General features: G+C 44.4%; 1 protein-coding gene across 1 annotated transcript in view; it reads left to right on the top strand.

The window, feature by feature from the left end:
- The window catches only part of EPHA10 (EPH receptor A10), a 1,411,836-nt gene that overhangs the window by 495,873 nt on the left and 897,961 nt on the right, over positions 1 to 18,002 (top strand). The window contains exons 4-5 of the mRNA XM_069622653.1: positions 5,731 to 5,886; positions 17,563 to 17,898. Of these exons, the coding sequence (XP_069478754.1) occupies positions 5,731 to 5,886; positions 17,563 to 17,898 (492 nt within the window). The remainder of the gene's footprint in view (positions 1 to 5,730; positions 5,887 to 17,562; positions 17,899 to 18,002) is intronic.

The raw sequence follows: 18,002 nt of genomic DNA, 5'->3' as shown, positions 1-18,002 counted from the left end.
GTAAGGTCAGACGTCATGTTCCTTTAGCCAATGAATGAAGTTGGATCTAAATTGTGAGTAGGGGAGATCTTCCCTTAAGGCAGGGGGAAGGGTGTTCCATTGTTGAGCTGCTTTGACAGGGAAGCTACTCCCACCAGATTAAGTGAGCCTAAATCTAGGTACTAGCAGGAGGTTGGAGTTGGCTTTTCTTAGGGGGCGTGCGGCTGTTTGTCTGGTGAATCTGTCTATTAGGTTTTGGGGGGCTGCGTGGTTGAGGCATTTGTGTGTCAGAGATGCAGTTTTGAGGAGTATTTTGTCTTTAGTGGAGAGCCAGTTGACGGATCTCCTAAGGTCTGATATATGGGCATTTTTAGGAAGACTAAGGGCAGCTCTTAGTGCATTATTTTGAAGGGTCTGAATTTTGGAAGTAATGTAATTATTGCTGCCTATATATAGAGCATTACAATAGTCTTATTAGGACAGAATTAGTGCTCTAGCCAGGGTGACGCAATTGTTGGGGGAGAGGAAGGGTTTGGCTGCTCTGATTAACTTGCATGTATAGGAGGTGGCTGAGGCCATAGCGTTTACTTGTTTGCCAAAGGTAAGCGTGGAAGCTAAGTAGAAGCCAAGGGTTTTGACTACTTTGGCCACAGTTATGTTGTTGGTGTCAATTATGAAGGAGGCATAATTGGGACCACGTTTTTTAATGTTGGAGGGTGAGCCAACAGCCCAATCTCCAAAATATCCAAACCTCAATCAAACAGACCCATTCGCTCAGCCTACTCCTGCATCCTCACTATCGCTAGATAGTGAGGATTCAGACGGCAAAAAGCTGGGGGTTGCAGCTGCCTTGTGATCACGGCCAAACAATGGAATTCCATGCCGCTGTCCCTGAGATCAGACCCCTCCCTCTGGTCCTCCCGCAAAGGCCTTAAAACGTGCATCTTTACCCAAGACACTTAGAAGCCTGTACCGTGTTCAACATGGTAATCCAATGCACTTTTATATAGACATTAGCCGAATGTATGCTGTAATCAATGCAACCACCATCTGTTACTTATGCTACTGCAACCCATGTAAGCGAGGTCTCTAACTTAATACCTCTGCAAGCAAATAATGTAACGTCTGTAACCGAATACCTGTGCAAGCAAATAATGTAACGTCTGTAACCGAATACCTGTGCAAGCAAATAATGTGACGTATGTAACCGCTCAAAACTGCTAGCAACTACTGTAACCAACTAACCAACTGTCCCAAGAATAAGCACCTAGATGCCTCTGGGCTATGTGCGCCATACACATGCTAAATAAATAAATAAATACATAAATAAAATGGATTGTGAAAAAAATCTATTTGCACGATTTTGCATTATTAAAGCAGTGCACATCTTTGATAATCTGGCCCCTGGCAGCCACCTCTAAACTGAAGCCGTGGCACATCAGTATGCGTGTCAGCATAACAGTAACTGAGCAGTCGCAGCAGGAGAGCCCTTTGAATATTTGTGCCCCCCCCCCCAGCAAGCATAGGGTACAGAGGAGAAGGAGGCGAAGGAGGTCTTCAAACATGGAATTACAATCAAAACTGACGTCAGCGTAGCAGGGCAGTTGCACCAATTGGGTGAAACTCCAGTCTTGCCTGTTAAGGATAAAAGAATGCAAGAGGGGATTGTTTCTTTAAATGAATGAAGTTAAGAGTGAATGTATCCTCTTTTGCGTCCATAACTACACATTTCTATAAATATTTCTCCCTTTTTCTCCTTGAAAAACCGCTCACTACAGCAATCAAAGTCTAAAATATTGATCTGATACGATATGATAAGTCATTTAAAACACGCCTGTGCACAAGTGTTTCTAAGCGCGGAAAAGACAAAGAAGGAAAGACAGAGGCAGGACAATACAAACAATCTTACTAGGCTTTGTGACAGTCAGCTCGTGTAAGGGCTACAGACCCCAAGTGGAGGGGGACGTGCCGGGGAGAGGGATGCTCTGAGTAATTGCATCCAGGGCAGCGTGGCTCTGGGTATGTGCAAGGAGGCAGGGGACTGTAAAGGTTACAGTTACAACCCCTAAGTTCACAGTGGCCCAGAGGCAACGCGGGGAGATTGATTATGGAGGAGCCTGGTACCCATTATGCTCAGAGAGTAGCCAGGCAACCAGTCGGTGCAGCAGACCGCTAGGTAAGCAAGGGAGGGAGAGAGAGCAAGCAGAGGAGAATAGGAAGGTATTGAGATGCTTTCGGAACTTCAGGTGGCAGAAGGGGCAGGGAGGCCATTTGGGGGGGAGGCACCTGCTGACGAGAGAGATCTACCCCCCACTCTCTACCTAGCTAAGCATCTGACCCTCAGAGAGTTGGAGGTAGTTGAGCGAAGGGATCGAGCAGGAAGTTATTTTGGAAGAGAGAGTTGGGTGTAGTACGGGCCCCGTCCCCAGAAAGCCATGTGTACGATGCAGAGGCTCTTGAACTTGATTCTTGCAGCCACGAGGAGCCAGCAGAGACATTTCAGTGCTGGAGAGATATAGTTCCTAGGCTTGAGGTCAAGGATAAGTCATGCTGTACTGTTCTGGATTAGTTACAGATGGCAGAGAGTAGAGGAAGGCAAATTGGGAAAGAGGCTATTGCAGTAGTCCAGCCCAGAGTGAACCAGGGCTCTGGAGAAAGTGAGCTTCTGGGGGAAAGTGAGAAAAGGAAGAATACCTCTGAAGAGATGCAGCTGGTAGTGGGCTTTCTTAGCAAGGTCAGAGATGTGAGGAGAGAAGGAGAGAGTTGTGAGGAGAGAAGGAGAGAGTGGAGTCGAAGAGGACACCAAGGTCTTTTTTGCCTCACAGGCAGGCAAAGGAGGAGGGCCCAATGAGGGCAGCCTAAGAGAGAGGGATAGCGGGAGCATGGGTCTCAATGAGAAGGATTTCCATCTTACTGGCATTAAGGCAGAGAACGTTGGCGGCACATCAATCCTGAATCGCGGATAGACAGTCAGGAATGAGCGAGAGAGATGAGGAGGGTTAGAGGAGCCTGAAAGTGACCTGGGTGTCATCCTCTTAACACTGAAAGTTACAGGAGAAAGTAGAGATCAGATGGGCCAAAGGGGTCGAAGTAGAAATTAAAGAGCCAGGGGGAGAGGTTAGAGCCTTTGGGGACACCACACATGGAGAGAGAGTTGATGGAGAGAAAGGACCCAAGTTGGACCTGGGAGGGCCGATCCGAGAGGAAGGAGGTCAGCCACTCCAAGGCCTGATCCTTGATGCCCAGGTTTCAACAGAGTCAATTGATCAGGGTGACGTGATTGACTGTGTTAAAGGCAGAAGAAAGGCTAAGGAGGATGAGGAAAGAAGGCAGGCTGGAGTCAAGATTAGAGTGCAGATCTTCACAGGTGTTCAGGAGAGCAGTTTCTGTGCCTCTGGCTGCTCTGAAGGCAGTCTCATGGTCACGAAGACAGCCAACAGATTCAATAAGGAGAATAAGATGAGAGATGGCCAGCTTTTTTAGGAGTTTGCCCAAGAAAGGATTGATAGACATCGGGTGATAGTTTGCCGGACAGGTAGGATCAGCAGAAGGCTTTTTAAGGAGGCAGTGCACAAGGGAGTGCTTAAAGAGAGAGAGGAAAGATCCAGTGGCAAAAGAGTGAGTGCAGATATCGGACAAAGCTGGAGCGAGGGAAGCAATGTGGTCCTTGATGGTTCTAGAGGAGCAGGGAAACATCTGTTTGGGTGACACTTTCTTAGATCTGGCTTGTCTAGGATACTTGTCAGGTGTTGTCAGGGAGAAAGAGGAGAAAGGAGGAGGAGAAGGAGAGGCAGCTGGAAGGGGGCCAGGAGAGGTAGAAGGAGAGGAAGAGGAGAGCAAGGACAGGATGTCCTGAGTTTTAGTGGTGAAGGGAGCAGCCAGAGCTGTACAGAGAGTCTGGGAGAGAACAGGAGAGGCGGAGACTGCAGCAGAATTGCCCAGCTCCTGGCAGATTTTAAAGAGTTTGTCCATGTTGTTAGAGGCCGCAGAGACACATGCGTGGATGTCGACTCTCTGCTTGGAAAAGACAGAGAGTCTGTATTGTTTTGGAGCCGGCAGCAGGCCAGTTTGTCAGAGGATGTGCTCAAATCCCTCTGCTTCCTCTCAGTCACCCTGCACTTGCATTTCAGGGTGGTGAGGTAGGAATCATAACAATAGTAGCACTTGGAGGTAGGCTTCCGGTAGATTCTCAATACACGGGCAAGGATGTCCAGTGTGTTGGAGATACCAAGATGCAGGTTAGAGAGGGCTGTGTCAGAGTGAGTCAGCCGCAGGAGCAGGGGGAGCAGAGAAAGTATCAGTAATGTTTGCTTTGATCGAGAGATATCCCTTGATGCACTAATCAGAATGCAAAACTCAGGTGAATCACACCCACCCTTATCACCTCAGAGCACATAAAGCAGGCTTAAAGGCTGGTTGGACTAGGTCAGTACACTATATGCATTCCTATCTAACTCTCTTACACACCAAACTACAAAGGGTGCACAATGAAGAGGTGCACCTCGCCTGTAGCTTCAAGAAATCTGATAACATAGGGTAGAAGCTCAATCTGCTAGTTAATGGTTGAAAGCATTACACGTTTTAAAATATCATTCCTCATTTCAAAAATGGCAACTGGATCTAGATAGCTATGCAGCAAAATCAAACAAAACTACCCCCCAAATGTCTACCTCTAAGCCATGATCAATTCCTTCTGGCACACATTCTTGTCTAATCCAGGGCAAAGCTCTAAGGGACAGGTGCCTTTCTGTGCTGGCAGCTGTAATTCGATGGCCCTGTTCCTGTTAATCTCTAAAACCTCCCCCAATCCGATGTTGAGGAGGCCTGAGACAATGCATCTATTCAGAATTATTTTCATCACTTTTACGTCATGCATTTGCATCCGTTGTGAGTAAGGTCTGCACCAACAGAGGTAATATGCGCTATACAAGTCCTCACTCACTCACTCGCTTGCTAGCTCACTAGCTCACTCACTCACTCACTCGCTTGCTAGCTCACTAGCTCATCACTTAATGATATACTTAAACAAGATGTAACCTCAGAATTAAACAGACTATATCAATATGCATTGCAATGACAACATTGTGTAGCTTATTTTTGTGTTGGGCATGTTTCTTTGGCTTCTGGAAAATGTGATCAAGTGCACAGGTAATGGGACATGCAAAACTGTTTCTCAATGTCTAGATTTCCAAGAAAGTGTCAATGGGCCTCATCACGAGTTGGGCTGTATCTCGGTTGTAATAAAGCCCGACTGTAATAGCCATAGCACCGATCGGTCCGGCTGTATTACCGCCGGATCACGGGTTGGGTGTTAACAGGTGTTAACAGTAAATTCCCATTCCTCATTGGGTCCATTGGATTCAATGGGGCATTTTCAGCACTAATTATGCGGGCTAATACAGCTGGCGGTAATACAGCCAAAAACAGGATATTTTGACCTCCAGAGAAAGGCTGGAGGTAAAATAGCCCATTTAGCACCCAACTCGTGATAGTGCCAGCCCTTAATTGCGGCGGTAATACCGTTACCACCGCATTTAAGGGCTACAGCCCAACTCGTGATGTGGCCCAATGTGTTATCTGCGGGGGCATTTGCAGGGTCATTATGTGCCAAAGACAGGATTACTCCCTGGAGAAGTAAACAGTGAATTAGTGCCATAAAGCATGTGCAGAGCTAATATGACCTGGGAATCATGAATGATCTAAAGAATGAAAGCGGATATGATCTGATAAAGTCTGTCTCCTTCTTTCCAGCTTGCCCTCCTGGGTTTTATAAAATGTCCACTCGCCTCCCCCTCTGCTCTCCTTGCCCTGAACACAGCTACACACAGCAAGAAGCGTCCATACTCTGTGTCTGCATGAGGAACTACTACAGGTCTCCGCTGGACTCCCCATCGACATCTTGCACTCGTAAGTTGACAGTGATGTGCCTTAAATCTCTTTAAAGTCGAATGAGTTCTGTTTTTTGTGTTAATAGGCGACAATGGGGGTCATTACGAGTTTGGAGGCAGCCATGGTGCTAATAGCACCATGGCTGCCTCCAAAACGTGTCCGGGTCTGTGGTGTCGGAATGGGGACTTACCAGGACATTCTGACCTATGCGGACCCGTTAATCCCCATTCCAAATGCCATTCCCCTTTCCCATCCGAGCCCCCATAGGGCTCAATGGGAATGGGGAAGGAGCTAATAACGGGCCTGCAAATAGCGGGCCCGTTATTAGCTCCTTGGTCCCTTAGCGGCTCCCTAGGAGCTGCTAAGTGACCTCGGAATGCAGCAGTAGGGGGGTTACCGGCACCGGCATCCTTGCCGGTGCCGTTAACCCCCTACCGCCGTACTCGGAATGAGGCCCAATGTCAAGAGTTTTGTCCCCCGAAATTCCCACAGTGCTGTAAATTAACTAAAACCAGTATCATACACACATGTACAACCTGAAATATGTGATGACCATTTTTGATGGGAGGTTATTATCGCATTAAACACACGTTCTGCCATATGAACCAGGTGGCAAGTTAATAACTTAAGTAAAGAGAGTTGTGAGCACCAAGTTCATGGATTGTTATTGCTAGTATCACCCTAAGGCAAACCCGCAAGGTGAGAGAGAACTGTATTTTACAGAACGGTGTGCGACCCATTCTTTCTGAGAAATATATCCTCACCTGACATAGTTGCTATATAAATGTAGATCAGGGACCATGCAGAACCCCTCTTCCATTTCCATGGGGGCAAGTAGTCAGGCACGGCACGGCGCAATGGGGCCACTACTGCAAATGTAAGTGGGAACTGGGGAAGTTGAGGACAAGTGTGTGGGAAGGGAGTGGAGATAAACCACTGGTATGTCCAGCATGTAGGATGCTCCAAACTCGTGCTTGAATAATGGGATCTCATTTCCATTGATTAATGGCAACTGTAGCAATCATAGGTCGATAAGGTTAAGCATGGGGGTGGGGCGGAAAGTTTAACATCTTGTAAAACTTGTAAAACCAATAAAGAGAATTAAAAAAAAAACATATTTCTATGTGCTGAGGTTCATATCAGTTGCAGTCTTCAAAAGCGATAAGAAAACCTTTAAAAAAGAACATGCTATTCTAGGACTTAAAACTGTTTAAAATTACTAGATAAGATGAATTTTCTTTTGCATCTGGGTGAACTTTAAGAGACATTTTGATCGCTGGTTTCTTGCATTGTCAGCTCATAATACGTGTTTTAATGCTTGATTTTGATGAAGATGTAAGGCTCCTCAGAATCTTGACTAATCTGAGAATCATCAAAGTATCAATTTGAATGACCCCTCAAGAAGTCTCAGCATATTATGTTCTAGTTGTTTATTTATAATTTTGTAAAAATTGCATTTTATTTTAAAGAACTGAAAGTAATTTTGGCCAGAGAAGTGGTCAATATTCCCAATCTCTGAATTTCAGGAGTACTTGCAAATATAAATGTGCTTCCTACTACATATTCTCCAATGGGAAAGAATGCAAGAAGATACGTCTTTACATGTGATATAAGATATAGTAGTTCTTTTAGCAGAACTCCATTAACACTAAGATGAATACAGTCTAATACAACACAAAAACCAGCATGTGAGTATAAGCAGAACACATCATATAACTCTTAAACATCATTTAAAAGTAGGTTTAATAAATTCGTAATCATCGTAGGTGAAATGTATATCGTAAAAATTCATTAAAAAGCGACATAGCACCCATACAACAACTCATATTATTTATGAGGAAATGTGGCTTAAGCCATTAACTCCAGAAGTTAGTAAAATTCTTACAAATCATTAAAACAAACTAAGAAGGTCATCATCAAAACCAACCCCATAGGAACATTTCTTAACCAGGCCCAACCATTTCATTTGAGCCTTAGGGGGAGCACGTTCAAACAAATCTTTAAAAAAAAAAAAAAAAAACTCTAGAACACTGTGTTACCTCCACAATCTGAATCAAAATGCTTTGCAGACTAATACTCCAGAGAGCATAAACTGGTAATGCGCAGTATCGTACGCCCGCTATTCCACATATATAGCCTTGCAGCTAAGCATTAGCCTTTCCTGACTAGGTGTACGTTTATTAAATGCAGAGGTGCAGACAAACCTCCACCATTTTAAAGGTGAACTGCCTTCAGAGTCCCGACAAAACGGGTCAATGGCCGGCAATGATTGAATCTCTTCTAGAGAGCAATGCATTTGGGTTCTTATTAAAACCAAGTTGAGATTTCAAGACCTGCTCTATTAATCTATGCTGGCTTGTACCAATATACTTCCAGTTTATACTACAAGTCCTAAAGCATCACATGAGGTGCTGGGTGAGAGTTCCATCACCTAACGAAGGCCCCTGGGGCATTACTTTATGCAGTAATGGCCCGCAGTCGCAGGGCATATTGCCATTAGTACCCCGGCCCATTAGACCAGGGTACTCCATTTTTTTTTCTTTCGGCTGCAAGACGCATTGCGTTTCGCAGCCGAAAAAAAAAAAACTTAGTCCGTTTTCTCTTTCTGAGGTAGCCATAGTAAACAAAGAACATGGCCACTATTGAAAGGGAGAGGGACCACATGGAGTCCCTTCTCCCTTTCCATGGCGGCCACTGAAGAAAATTGAGTAAAAAAGTAAACAAAAAAAATGGCCACTATGGACAGGGAGAAGGGAATACATTCCACAATCTTTGCTTTAGCTAAATTCATCTCCAGGCTATGGTCACTCAACAATGTATTGTTGAGCCGAGAGGAGAGCTCAGGGGAAACGCGTTTGTCTTGGAAGCAAGACAATACATAGTAACACAGGTTAGAATCCCAGGCTCGCCGCTTAGAAACTGGTCCCCAGTATTAAGTGCATTATAAAAGAATAATTATAATTATAATAATAATGTATATGCATAAAGTTCACTTTGCTGTAGGCCATCTGGTGTTAGGTCGTTCAGAGCTGTGTCGTCAGCATATAGCATGGTTCCATTAAAATTCACTGTGTACAAGAGGCAAATTGACTCTAGCTAAATGTTCATAGTGATTGAAATCAGAGAGAAAAAGAATAAATAATAATGGGGCAAATGGATAGCTTTGTCATCCCCCTTATTTGCTAAAAAATCATCGAGTATGATTATTTTTCCTATAACAGCAAACTGCTAGTAGTGTTTTTGTATACATCAGTTAAATCAGATGTAACGGACCCCGCAGGATCCCAATCCTGTTGAATTTTCTCTATAAAATAATCTGATGAAGGGAATAACAGGCCCCAGCTAATTCTAAAGAGGTCATTTATGTGCGTCCACTTCTGCGCGAGTGTTTTTCTCAATAATGAAGTTCAACAAAAACAGTGGTCTACTATGCTGAATCCTTCCCTAGAGCCTGCCTGGTAACGTGGCATAATATCATTGAGGGTTGCCAACTCCTCCAGTCTGTAACGTGGCATAATATTATTGAGGATCGGCCATTCCTCCAGTCGGTAACCTGGCATAATATTATTGAGGGTCTGCCATTCCTCCAGTCTGTAACCGGGCATAATGTTATTGAGTGTCGGCCACTCCTCCAGTCTGTAACCTGGCATAATATTATTCTGGGTCGGCCATTCCTCCAGTCTGTAACCTGTGTTATTGAGGGCTGGCCACTCCTCCAGTCTGTAACCTGGCATAATATTATTGAGGGTCGGCCATTGCTCCAGTCTGTAACCGGGCATAATGTTATTGAGGGTCGCCCACTCCTCCAGACTGTAACCTGGCATAATATTATTCAGTGTTGGCCATTCCTTCAGTCTGTAACCTGGCATAATGTTATTGAGGGCCGGCCACTCCTCCAGTCTGTAACCTGGCATAATATTATTCAGGGTCGGCATTTCCTTCAGTCTGTAACCTGGCATAATGTTATTGAGGGCTGGCCACTCCTCCAGTCTGTAACCTGGCATAATATTATTGAGGGTCGGCCATTCCTCCAGTCTGTAACCTGGTATAATATTATTGAGGGTCGGCCCCTCCTCCAGTCTGTAACCTGGCATAATATTATTCAGGGTCGGCCATTGCTCCAGTCTGTAACCGGGCATAATGTTATTGAGGGTCGGCCACTCCTCCAGTCTGTAACCTGGCATAATATTATTCAGGGTCGGCATTTCCTTCAGTCTGTAACCTGGCATAATGTTATTGTGTTATTGAGGGTCGGCCGCTCCTCCAGTCTGTAACCTGGCAAAATATTATTGAGGGTCGGCCATTCCTCCAGTTTGTAACCTGGCATAATATTATTGAGGGTCGGCCACTCCTCCAGTCTGTAACCTGCCATAATATTATTCAGGGTCGGCCATTCCTACAGTCTGTAACCTGGCATAATGTTATTGAGGGCCGGCCACTCCTCCAGTCTGTATCCTGGCATAATATTATTGAGGGTCGGCCATTCCTCCAGTCTGTAACCTGGCATAATATTATTGAGGGTCGGCCCCTCCTCCAGTCTGTAACCTGACATGATATTATTCAGTGTAGGCCATTCCTTCAGTCTGTAACCTGGCATAATGTTATTGAGGGCCGGCCACTCGTCCAGTCTGTAACCTGGCATAATATTATTCAGGGTCGGCATTTCCTTCAGTCTGTAACCTGGCATAATGTTATTGTGTTATTGAGGGTCGGCAGCTCCTCCAGTCTGTAACCTGGCATAATATTATTGAGGGTTGGCCATTCATCCAGTCTGTAACCTGGCATAATATTATTGAGGGTCGGCCACTCCTCCAGTCTGTAACCTGCCATAATATTATTCAGGGTCGGCCATTCCTACAGTCTGTAACCTGGCATAATGTTATTGAGGGCCGGCCACTCCTCCAGTCTGTATCCTGGCATAATATTATTGAGGGTCGGCCATTCCTCCAGTCTGTAACCTGGCATAATATTATTGAGGGTCGGCACCTCCTCCAGTCTGTAACCTGACATGATATTATTCAGTGTAGGCCATTTCTTCAGTCTGTAACCTGGCATAATGTTATTGAGGGCCGCCCACTCCTCCAGTCTGTAACCTGGCATAATATTATTCAGGGTCGGCATTTCCTCCAGTCTGTAACCTGGCATAATGTTATTGAGGGCTGGCCACTCCTCCAGTCTGTAACCTGGCATAATATTATTGAGGGTCGGCCATTCCTCCAGTCTTTAACCTGTCATAATATTATTGAGGGTCGGCACCTCCTCCAGTCTGTAACCTGACATGATATTATTCAGTGTAGGCCATTCCTTCAGTCTGTAACCTGGCATAATGTTATTGAGGGCCGGCCACTCCTCCAGTCTGTAACCTGGCATAGTATTATTCAGGGTCGGCATTTCCTTCAGTCTGTAACCTGGCATAATATTATTGAGGGCCAGCTACACCATCCAGTCTAAACAACAAGCAGCTCATAAACTTTACCGAAATTGGGCGATTGCAGTGTGGGGAGTTTAGGGAGCCTTTTTTAAGTAGGATGAAGATCACGCTCAGCTTCCAAGAAGTGAGTCAAATAGATGTCTGGACGACTGAATTGAAGACATGTTCTTGCAAATGGGCCCACAATTTAGGGAACACAGAACATGATTCATGAGGATAAATTAAGGAGTTGTATAACTGCATTTAAATAATGAATACTGGTTATGAACCTTGATTCGATAAGTGATTAGGGATAAACGAGAGCACACGGACGGTCCAGGGGCAACCCTGAACCTTTATTCCCACAATTTAGGGAACCACTTAAACAAATCTGTTCTTAAATCATCAGGGACACCAGCCTTACACTTTTTGATAAGCTTAAAACAATTGCTTGTAATAGTCGAGTGCATGACCACTGGTGCTTTTGAGTCACCAGTTAGTTCTTGGAGGGATTGTGCTTTCCAACACGTTTGAGGTTTTTGCAAACATCTGTGTGTCTTTTTAATGAAGGGCAGTACTTGTGTGCTCCAGGAAGCTTTTTTGCCATCTTATTGTCATATTTCTGTAGTTCCACTTTTTATAGGAACTTCAATTCCCAGCATTAGTAGCACTATTTTATTCACTTTCAGGAGCGTTGTAGCCGGTTTGCGCCGGTTCGCATTCGGGTCGCCATGGGGCGCAGGACTCGACGTAGTCAGCATCTAGAAAGTTCCACCTCCTTACTCTGGGTTGTTGTTGGTTCTGTGTTATTGCTTTATATCTGCTACTAATCCACCTTCAAAACATAGCATGCCTTTTCTGGGCACAGCTCAAGGCATTAGACCTAGTAGGCCGGCCGCTATCCTAGAACGATATTGTGCCATGTCCCTTGAACCATTGTGTAATGAATCCACAAATGCAAGCACCTCAATGTCTTCTTTAATTAACTCTTATGCTAGAGTTACTACTACGGTGGCTACGACTCAGCCACCTTTGAAAAGTATATTAGCTAAGCATCTGGATGCTCCTTCTTCTTCGCATCCCATTAAGGGGCAGGTATCTTTTGCGGCCGGTACGGGTGCTTCTTCACCCCATATTTGTACAATTGCCATTGATTTCACTGTACCACAGTACCGGGCTGTTGCTAATAGCTCGCCGGTCGTGTTCTATGTCAGGCTACCTCCTATTAGACTGCAAATGCTAAAATGTCCCCTACCATCATTGTTTTGACTTCACAGGCTAATCATGTACCCCCTTGTCTCGGAAGATGGCCAGGAAGCCTTAAATCAGACTGCTGATTACTTACCTTCACAGTCTCCGTCTCAGCCACTGAACATCTCTGCTGCCGCAGAACCTGTGCCTCCTAACAATACTAATACTGATATATTTAGGGCTATGAGTTATATGAAAACAGCCTCAGAGATGTGCATACTCCAAAGAACGCCCTATCTACACCATCCAACGTGGCGGATGTTTGCCTGGATGCTCTGGGCCCTACCAGGACTCTTAATTGCCTGCTGATCAATTCTCGTTCTCTAATCAAGCATGCCACAGGGATTGCCGACTACCTGTTCTCCAAGCATATTGAAATCTGTGCAGTAACAGAGACCTGGTAGCATACCGCTGCTGGTTCGGCTCTTTCTCCGGCTGTACCTCCAGGCTATGAAATTCTTAGAGCTGACCGTACCTCAGGCCGAGGTGAAGGTGTTGCTTTAATTTATCTAGCCTCTCTAGAGATTCATAAAGTGGATATTGAAGGTCCAACTGGCTGTGATATTTTGTATGCTAAATCGTTATCCAATCCAAACACTGCCATTGACATTATTCTTATATATCGGCTGCTGACAACTAGGTCAGACTTCGCCCTCCTATTTTGTGATATGCCGATGCCTCTGCTTTAGCCACTATCCAATGTTGTTGTTCCGGCCGATCTTAATTTCAGATTAAAAGATAGTTCTGACTCTGTGGCAGCTACCGTTGAGTCTATTCTATCTAATCTGGGATTTTCTCATCCTGTTACTACAGCAACTCGTCTTGGGTAGAACCCTGGACTGGGTTGCAAGTCACAATGTCATCATTAACAATCTAGAGGTGATCCCATGTCCCTGGTCTAACCACATGCTGATTCATTATAATCTTCTCTATATCTCACTGGATCGAAAAGCCAAACTGGAGAGGATGACATCACTTCAAGAAACACTTGCAAGATCCCGTCGATATCGATGGCCCCTCGTGTTGAGGTTACACTAAATAACTTAGCTAACTGTGTTTCAGCCTCTGAGTTGGCAGAAGCATATCCACACATGCATCTTAATGCTGTCAATATAGTGGCACCTTTAAAAACTCGATGTGTTAAGAATATGAATACCAAAGGTTGGTATTCAGCCGAAATTCAATCACTTAAAGTGGCCAAGCGTAAAGCATTTGAGCTATAAGGAAATACCAATTCGGAGGAAAGCAGGCTCAGATACACATGTGCAGCAAAGGACCCTAAATCGGCCATTATTGGGACAAAAAAATCTCTTATGACCAGAGGATTAAAAATGTCAAGTCAGAATCCAAGGAACTCTTAGGATTCTTAAGGAGCTAGAAGGACCTCCCTTGTTGGTCCCCTTGGTAAATAAAGATAAAGGCTTGGGTACCTCCATTCAGGATGCTATGATTAATAAGACCAAGACAACTCAGGATGATACTGTGAACAAATACGTTGCATTGAGCAGGCCAGGTGGTAATCTTGTACATCCTGGGCCACAAAATGATATTCCTTTGGTCACAGAACCTGAGATGTCCATCTTGATATTTCAGTTGAAACCTACTTATTGAATGGGGGATGCTTGCCCTGCTGTAGTTGTCAAGGCCTGTGCTGCTCAACTTCTCTCTCTGATCGCAAAATGTGTGAATACTTCCTTTAGGGAATGCGTTGTGCCACCATGCATCAAGCGGGCCTGTATTTCACCACTACAAAAAAAAAACATCTCTTGACTCTAGTGTCCTGTCAACCTATAGGCCCATTGCCAATGTCCCGTGCTTGCTTAAAAGCCTGGATCGGGCAGCCTGCACAGTCTTCCTGGCTAAATGCAGCATCCTGTGCAAGAGGACGTCTGGACTTCGAAGGGTGCATATTACAGAATCTGCCTTACTCGATCTTAAGGCCAATATGATGGAAGTTCTTGAGAAGAGCGGTACATCACACCTAATACTTGTAGATGTTTTTGCAGCTTTTGATCTGATCGTTCATGCTATGGTGGTTTCTAGGCTTGTACACTCTGCCTCCTTTTCGCCAGAAGCAGCCGGCTGGGCCAGATCGATTTTAACAGGTCAGGTAGCAAGAGTCTTCTATGATGATGCCAAGACAGGTGATTTTGGGGTGACCTGAGGAGGCACTCAGGCCTCCTGTCTATCCCCCACATTGTATAACATTTTTACCAAGTCTCTCTTTGATGTATTGAATGCCAAGGGTGTAATTTACACAACTTATACTGATGATACTCAGTGTCTTATTCCTCCATCCAGTGATTACATAGGGGGCACTGAAACTATCATTGCAGTGTACACCCTTGGATGGTGGACAATGGACTAGCTCTGAATGATTCTAAAACAGAGCTTATGATAGATGGCACAGGTGCATGGCTGGGAACGCAGAGTCCTGACTTCTGGGTATTTCAGATAGTGGGCTGTGCCACAGACACACATCCCAAGGTCAAAACCTTCTTGATCAAGAACTTAGCATGAAAGTGCATGTGAGTAGCCTTTTGTCCTCCACCTCCTACTATCTGAAACTGCTTGTTCAGCTAAGCCCTTTTCTGACCCGTGATAACTGACCCACAATTGCACGCGCCATAATTGGGCCTGACACTCGTTTGCTAAATTTAAACACGGATTAAAGACAGTCCTGGTCTAATGATTCTCCTTATAGTCCTTTCCCCCTCTGATGTCTTTTTTGAGGGTTATGTCTTTTGCTGTTTGTCATGTGAGTGCTATTATGCCTGCGGGCCTGTCTTCAGCACTAAACAAAATAATAAGGTAAAGTAAAGGAATCAATCTCTTCGAGGATTAAAATATGTGTTTCTTCCTCCTCTTTTTCGATCACTGGAACTACATTAACATTAAGTGAACCTTTATATAAAAGTATCTATTGCCCGCAGCTTCGCTCGCTCCCTGATATCAATGATTGAAAAGTGGCTCAACATTCTATTATATTTAGCATTTTTGCTCAAATCAATTGGCACTTTAACATTTTTTTCACTGTTGCATTTTTTGCACTTTAAAATGAGATATATATTATGTGATGTGTTTTTAAAAATGGTGTATGAATTTGTAATAAAAATGTATGTGTATTTTAACTAAGAAAGATATGTTCTCAAAACATACTTTGTACTGAAAGATTTGGAGTATCAAAAAGAGCGAGATATTGATTGACTCGTTGAGACATTTATAGATAATAGAGTGTTAAAAAACAGGAGGAAGGGCTAGCCGGTGGTTCTGTGTATTTGCGTGATGTATCTTCCCTTATATACCACTTATCATGGTGCAATCATTTTCTAATATGTCCCAGTGTTTTAAAAAATAGGGCAATCTTTGCCCTAGTGCTAATACCGTGCAATTTTGCACTTGCACCGGTGCAATGTTTCTGTAATCTGGCCCCAGGTCTCATGCTTGGTGGCATGTGCATGCAGTAACCACATGCTGATGCACTTCCCTTCCATACCAGTGACACAAGAGTTCACAGTCATGGGGGATGGCAACTCACTCACAGGCCCACGGACCAATGTCCGGTATGCCCTGCTAATAAGGAGGGACAGAGTTTTTTTAACCCCTCTCACAGCCCCAGAGGGTGTTACCCACATAAGTGGTGGATACTTGCTGCAATATATCCCTAAGAAGGTGCCATAAAGTATTGCTTGTATACGCAGCAGTGCGCAATTGATCGAAACCACATAGTGCATTGCAGTTCATCAAAGTCATTAGCAAAACAAATGTCTCATTTCAAATTCTATAATTTCTCTGCTCTGTAGGCCTTTTCCCACTTGGGTGTTCTAGAGACAATTCAGTTCATATAGCGCCTATCATTAACAAAATAGTCCTGTTTATTAAGTCCTCCTGGATTTTGCTGATAGAGAAAATGAGGCACATCTTTGATAACCCCCGATTGTCAGTAGTGGATTCCCCAAATTCTGCTAATGGACTGCCTTTCAGCCCCCTAGCCAGAATTCACTCTGCTGGTTGATTTGCTTTGACCTCTTCGAGCAATCAATAACCATGGCCTGATTATTGAATCACCATGACTAGTCAACCGCAGACTCGATCATGGAATCATCATGACTATTCAACTGCAGACTGGGTCATGGAATCACCATGACCAGTCAACCGCAGACTGGATCGTGGAATCACCATGACTAGTCAACCGCAGAATGGATCATATAATCACCATGACTAGTCAACCGCAGACTGGATCACAGAATGACCATGACTAGTCAACCGCAGATTCGACCACGGAATCACCATGACTAGTCAACCTCAGACTCGATCATGGAATCACCATGACTAGTCAACCGCAGACTCGATCACGGAATCACCATGACTAGTCAACCTCAGACTCGATCACGGAATCACTGTGACTAGTCAACCTCAGACTCAATCATGGAATCACCATGACTAGTCAACCGCAGACTCGATCACGGAATCACCATGACTAGTCAACTGCAGACTTGATCACAGAATCACTGTGACTAGTCAACCTCAGACTCAATCATGGAATCTCCATGACTAGTTAACCGCAGACTCAATCACGGAATCACCATGACAAGTCAACTACAGACTCGATAATGGAATCAGCAAGACTAGTCAACCACAGACTGGATCATGGAATCACCATGATTAGTCAACTGCAAACTCTGCTCCTCCCTCTAAATTTATTGTAATGCAAACAAGGGGTAATATCACTAATCTAAACATGTTCTGCTTATTATTATTATTAATATTATTATGAGCATTCATATTATTATTAAACATACCTCTGGAGAAACAGAGGGCTGTACAGGTCATCGAGGAAAATGTTGCTGACAAGAATTTAACAAGTCATCAATGTAACATTAGTAATAATTATCATAGTACAATATACAGATGTGGTTTATGTAACTGGTTGAATGTATTACACACCCTGGACCTAATAAAACTGGAAGAACATGCATACTTGTAAATGTATGCAATTTTGCAAGTTCATTCAGAACGTTAATTCTTCGCAGGTCCACCTTCTGCTCCCAGAAATCTCCTCTACAGCATGAAACAGTCCACTCTGATACTGGAATGGAGTTCCCCGGCTGACGTGGGCGGAAGGGGTGATATTAGTTATAACGTCTTGTGTGACCGATGCTCGATTTCCTTGCGGCAATGTGAATCGTGCGGAAGTAGTGTCGGCTTTGTGCCCCAGCAGATTGGATTGGTCGACCGGACCGTGACCATGGTGAATTTGCTCCCACACGTCAACTACACAATTCGGGTGGAAGCCGTCAACGGAGTGTCAGACTTCAGTGCTTTTTCAAAGCAGTATGCAGAGGTCAACATATCAACTAGCCTAGCAGGTACGGGATATTCCTTTATTATTTGTTTTCTGTTACCTTACGTTGCTATTCCTTTCTTCGTCAATGGTCCTGCTTTCTTCTGTATATGCACAAGTAATATTGAA

The sequence above is a fragment of the Ambystoma mexicanum genome, chromosome 11 (genome assembly GCF_040938575.1).
Source record: "Ambystoma mexicanum isolate Mex_15411 chromosome 11, UKY_AmexF1_1, whole genome shotgun sequence".
NCBI classification, from domain to species: Eukaryota; Metazoa; Chordata; class Amphibia; order Caudata; family Ambystomatidae; genus Ambystoma; species Ambystoma mexicanum.
Note: the sequence above shows the minus strand (reverse complement) of the source record. Positions and strands in the feature narration are given on the sequence as shown.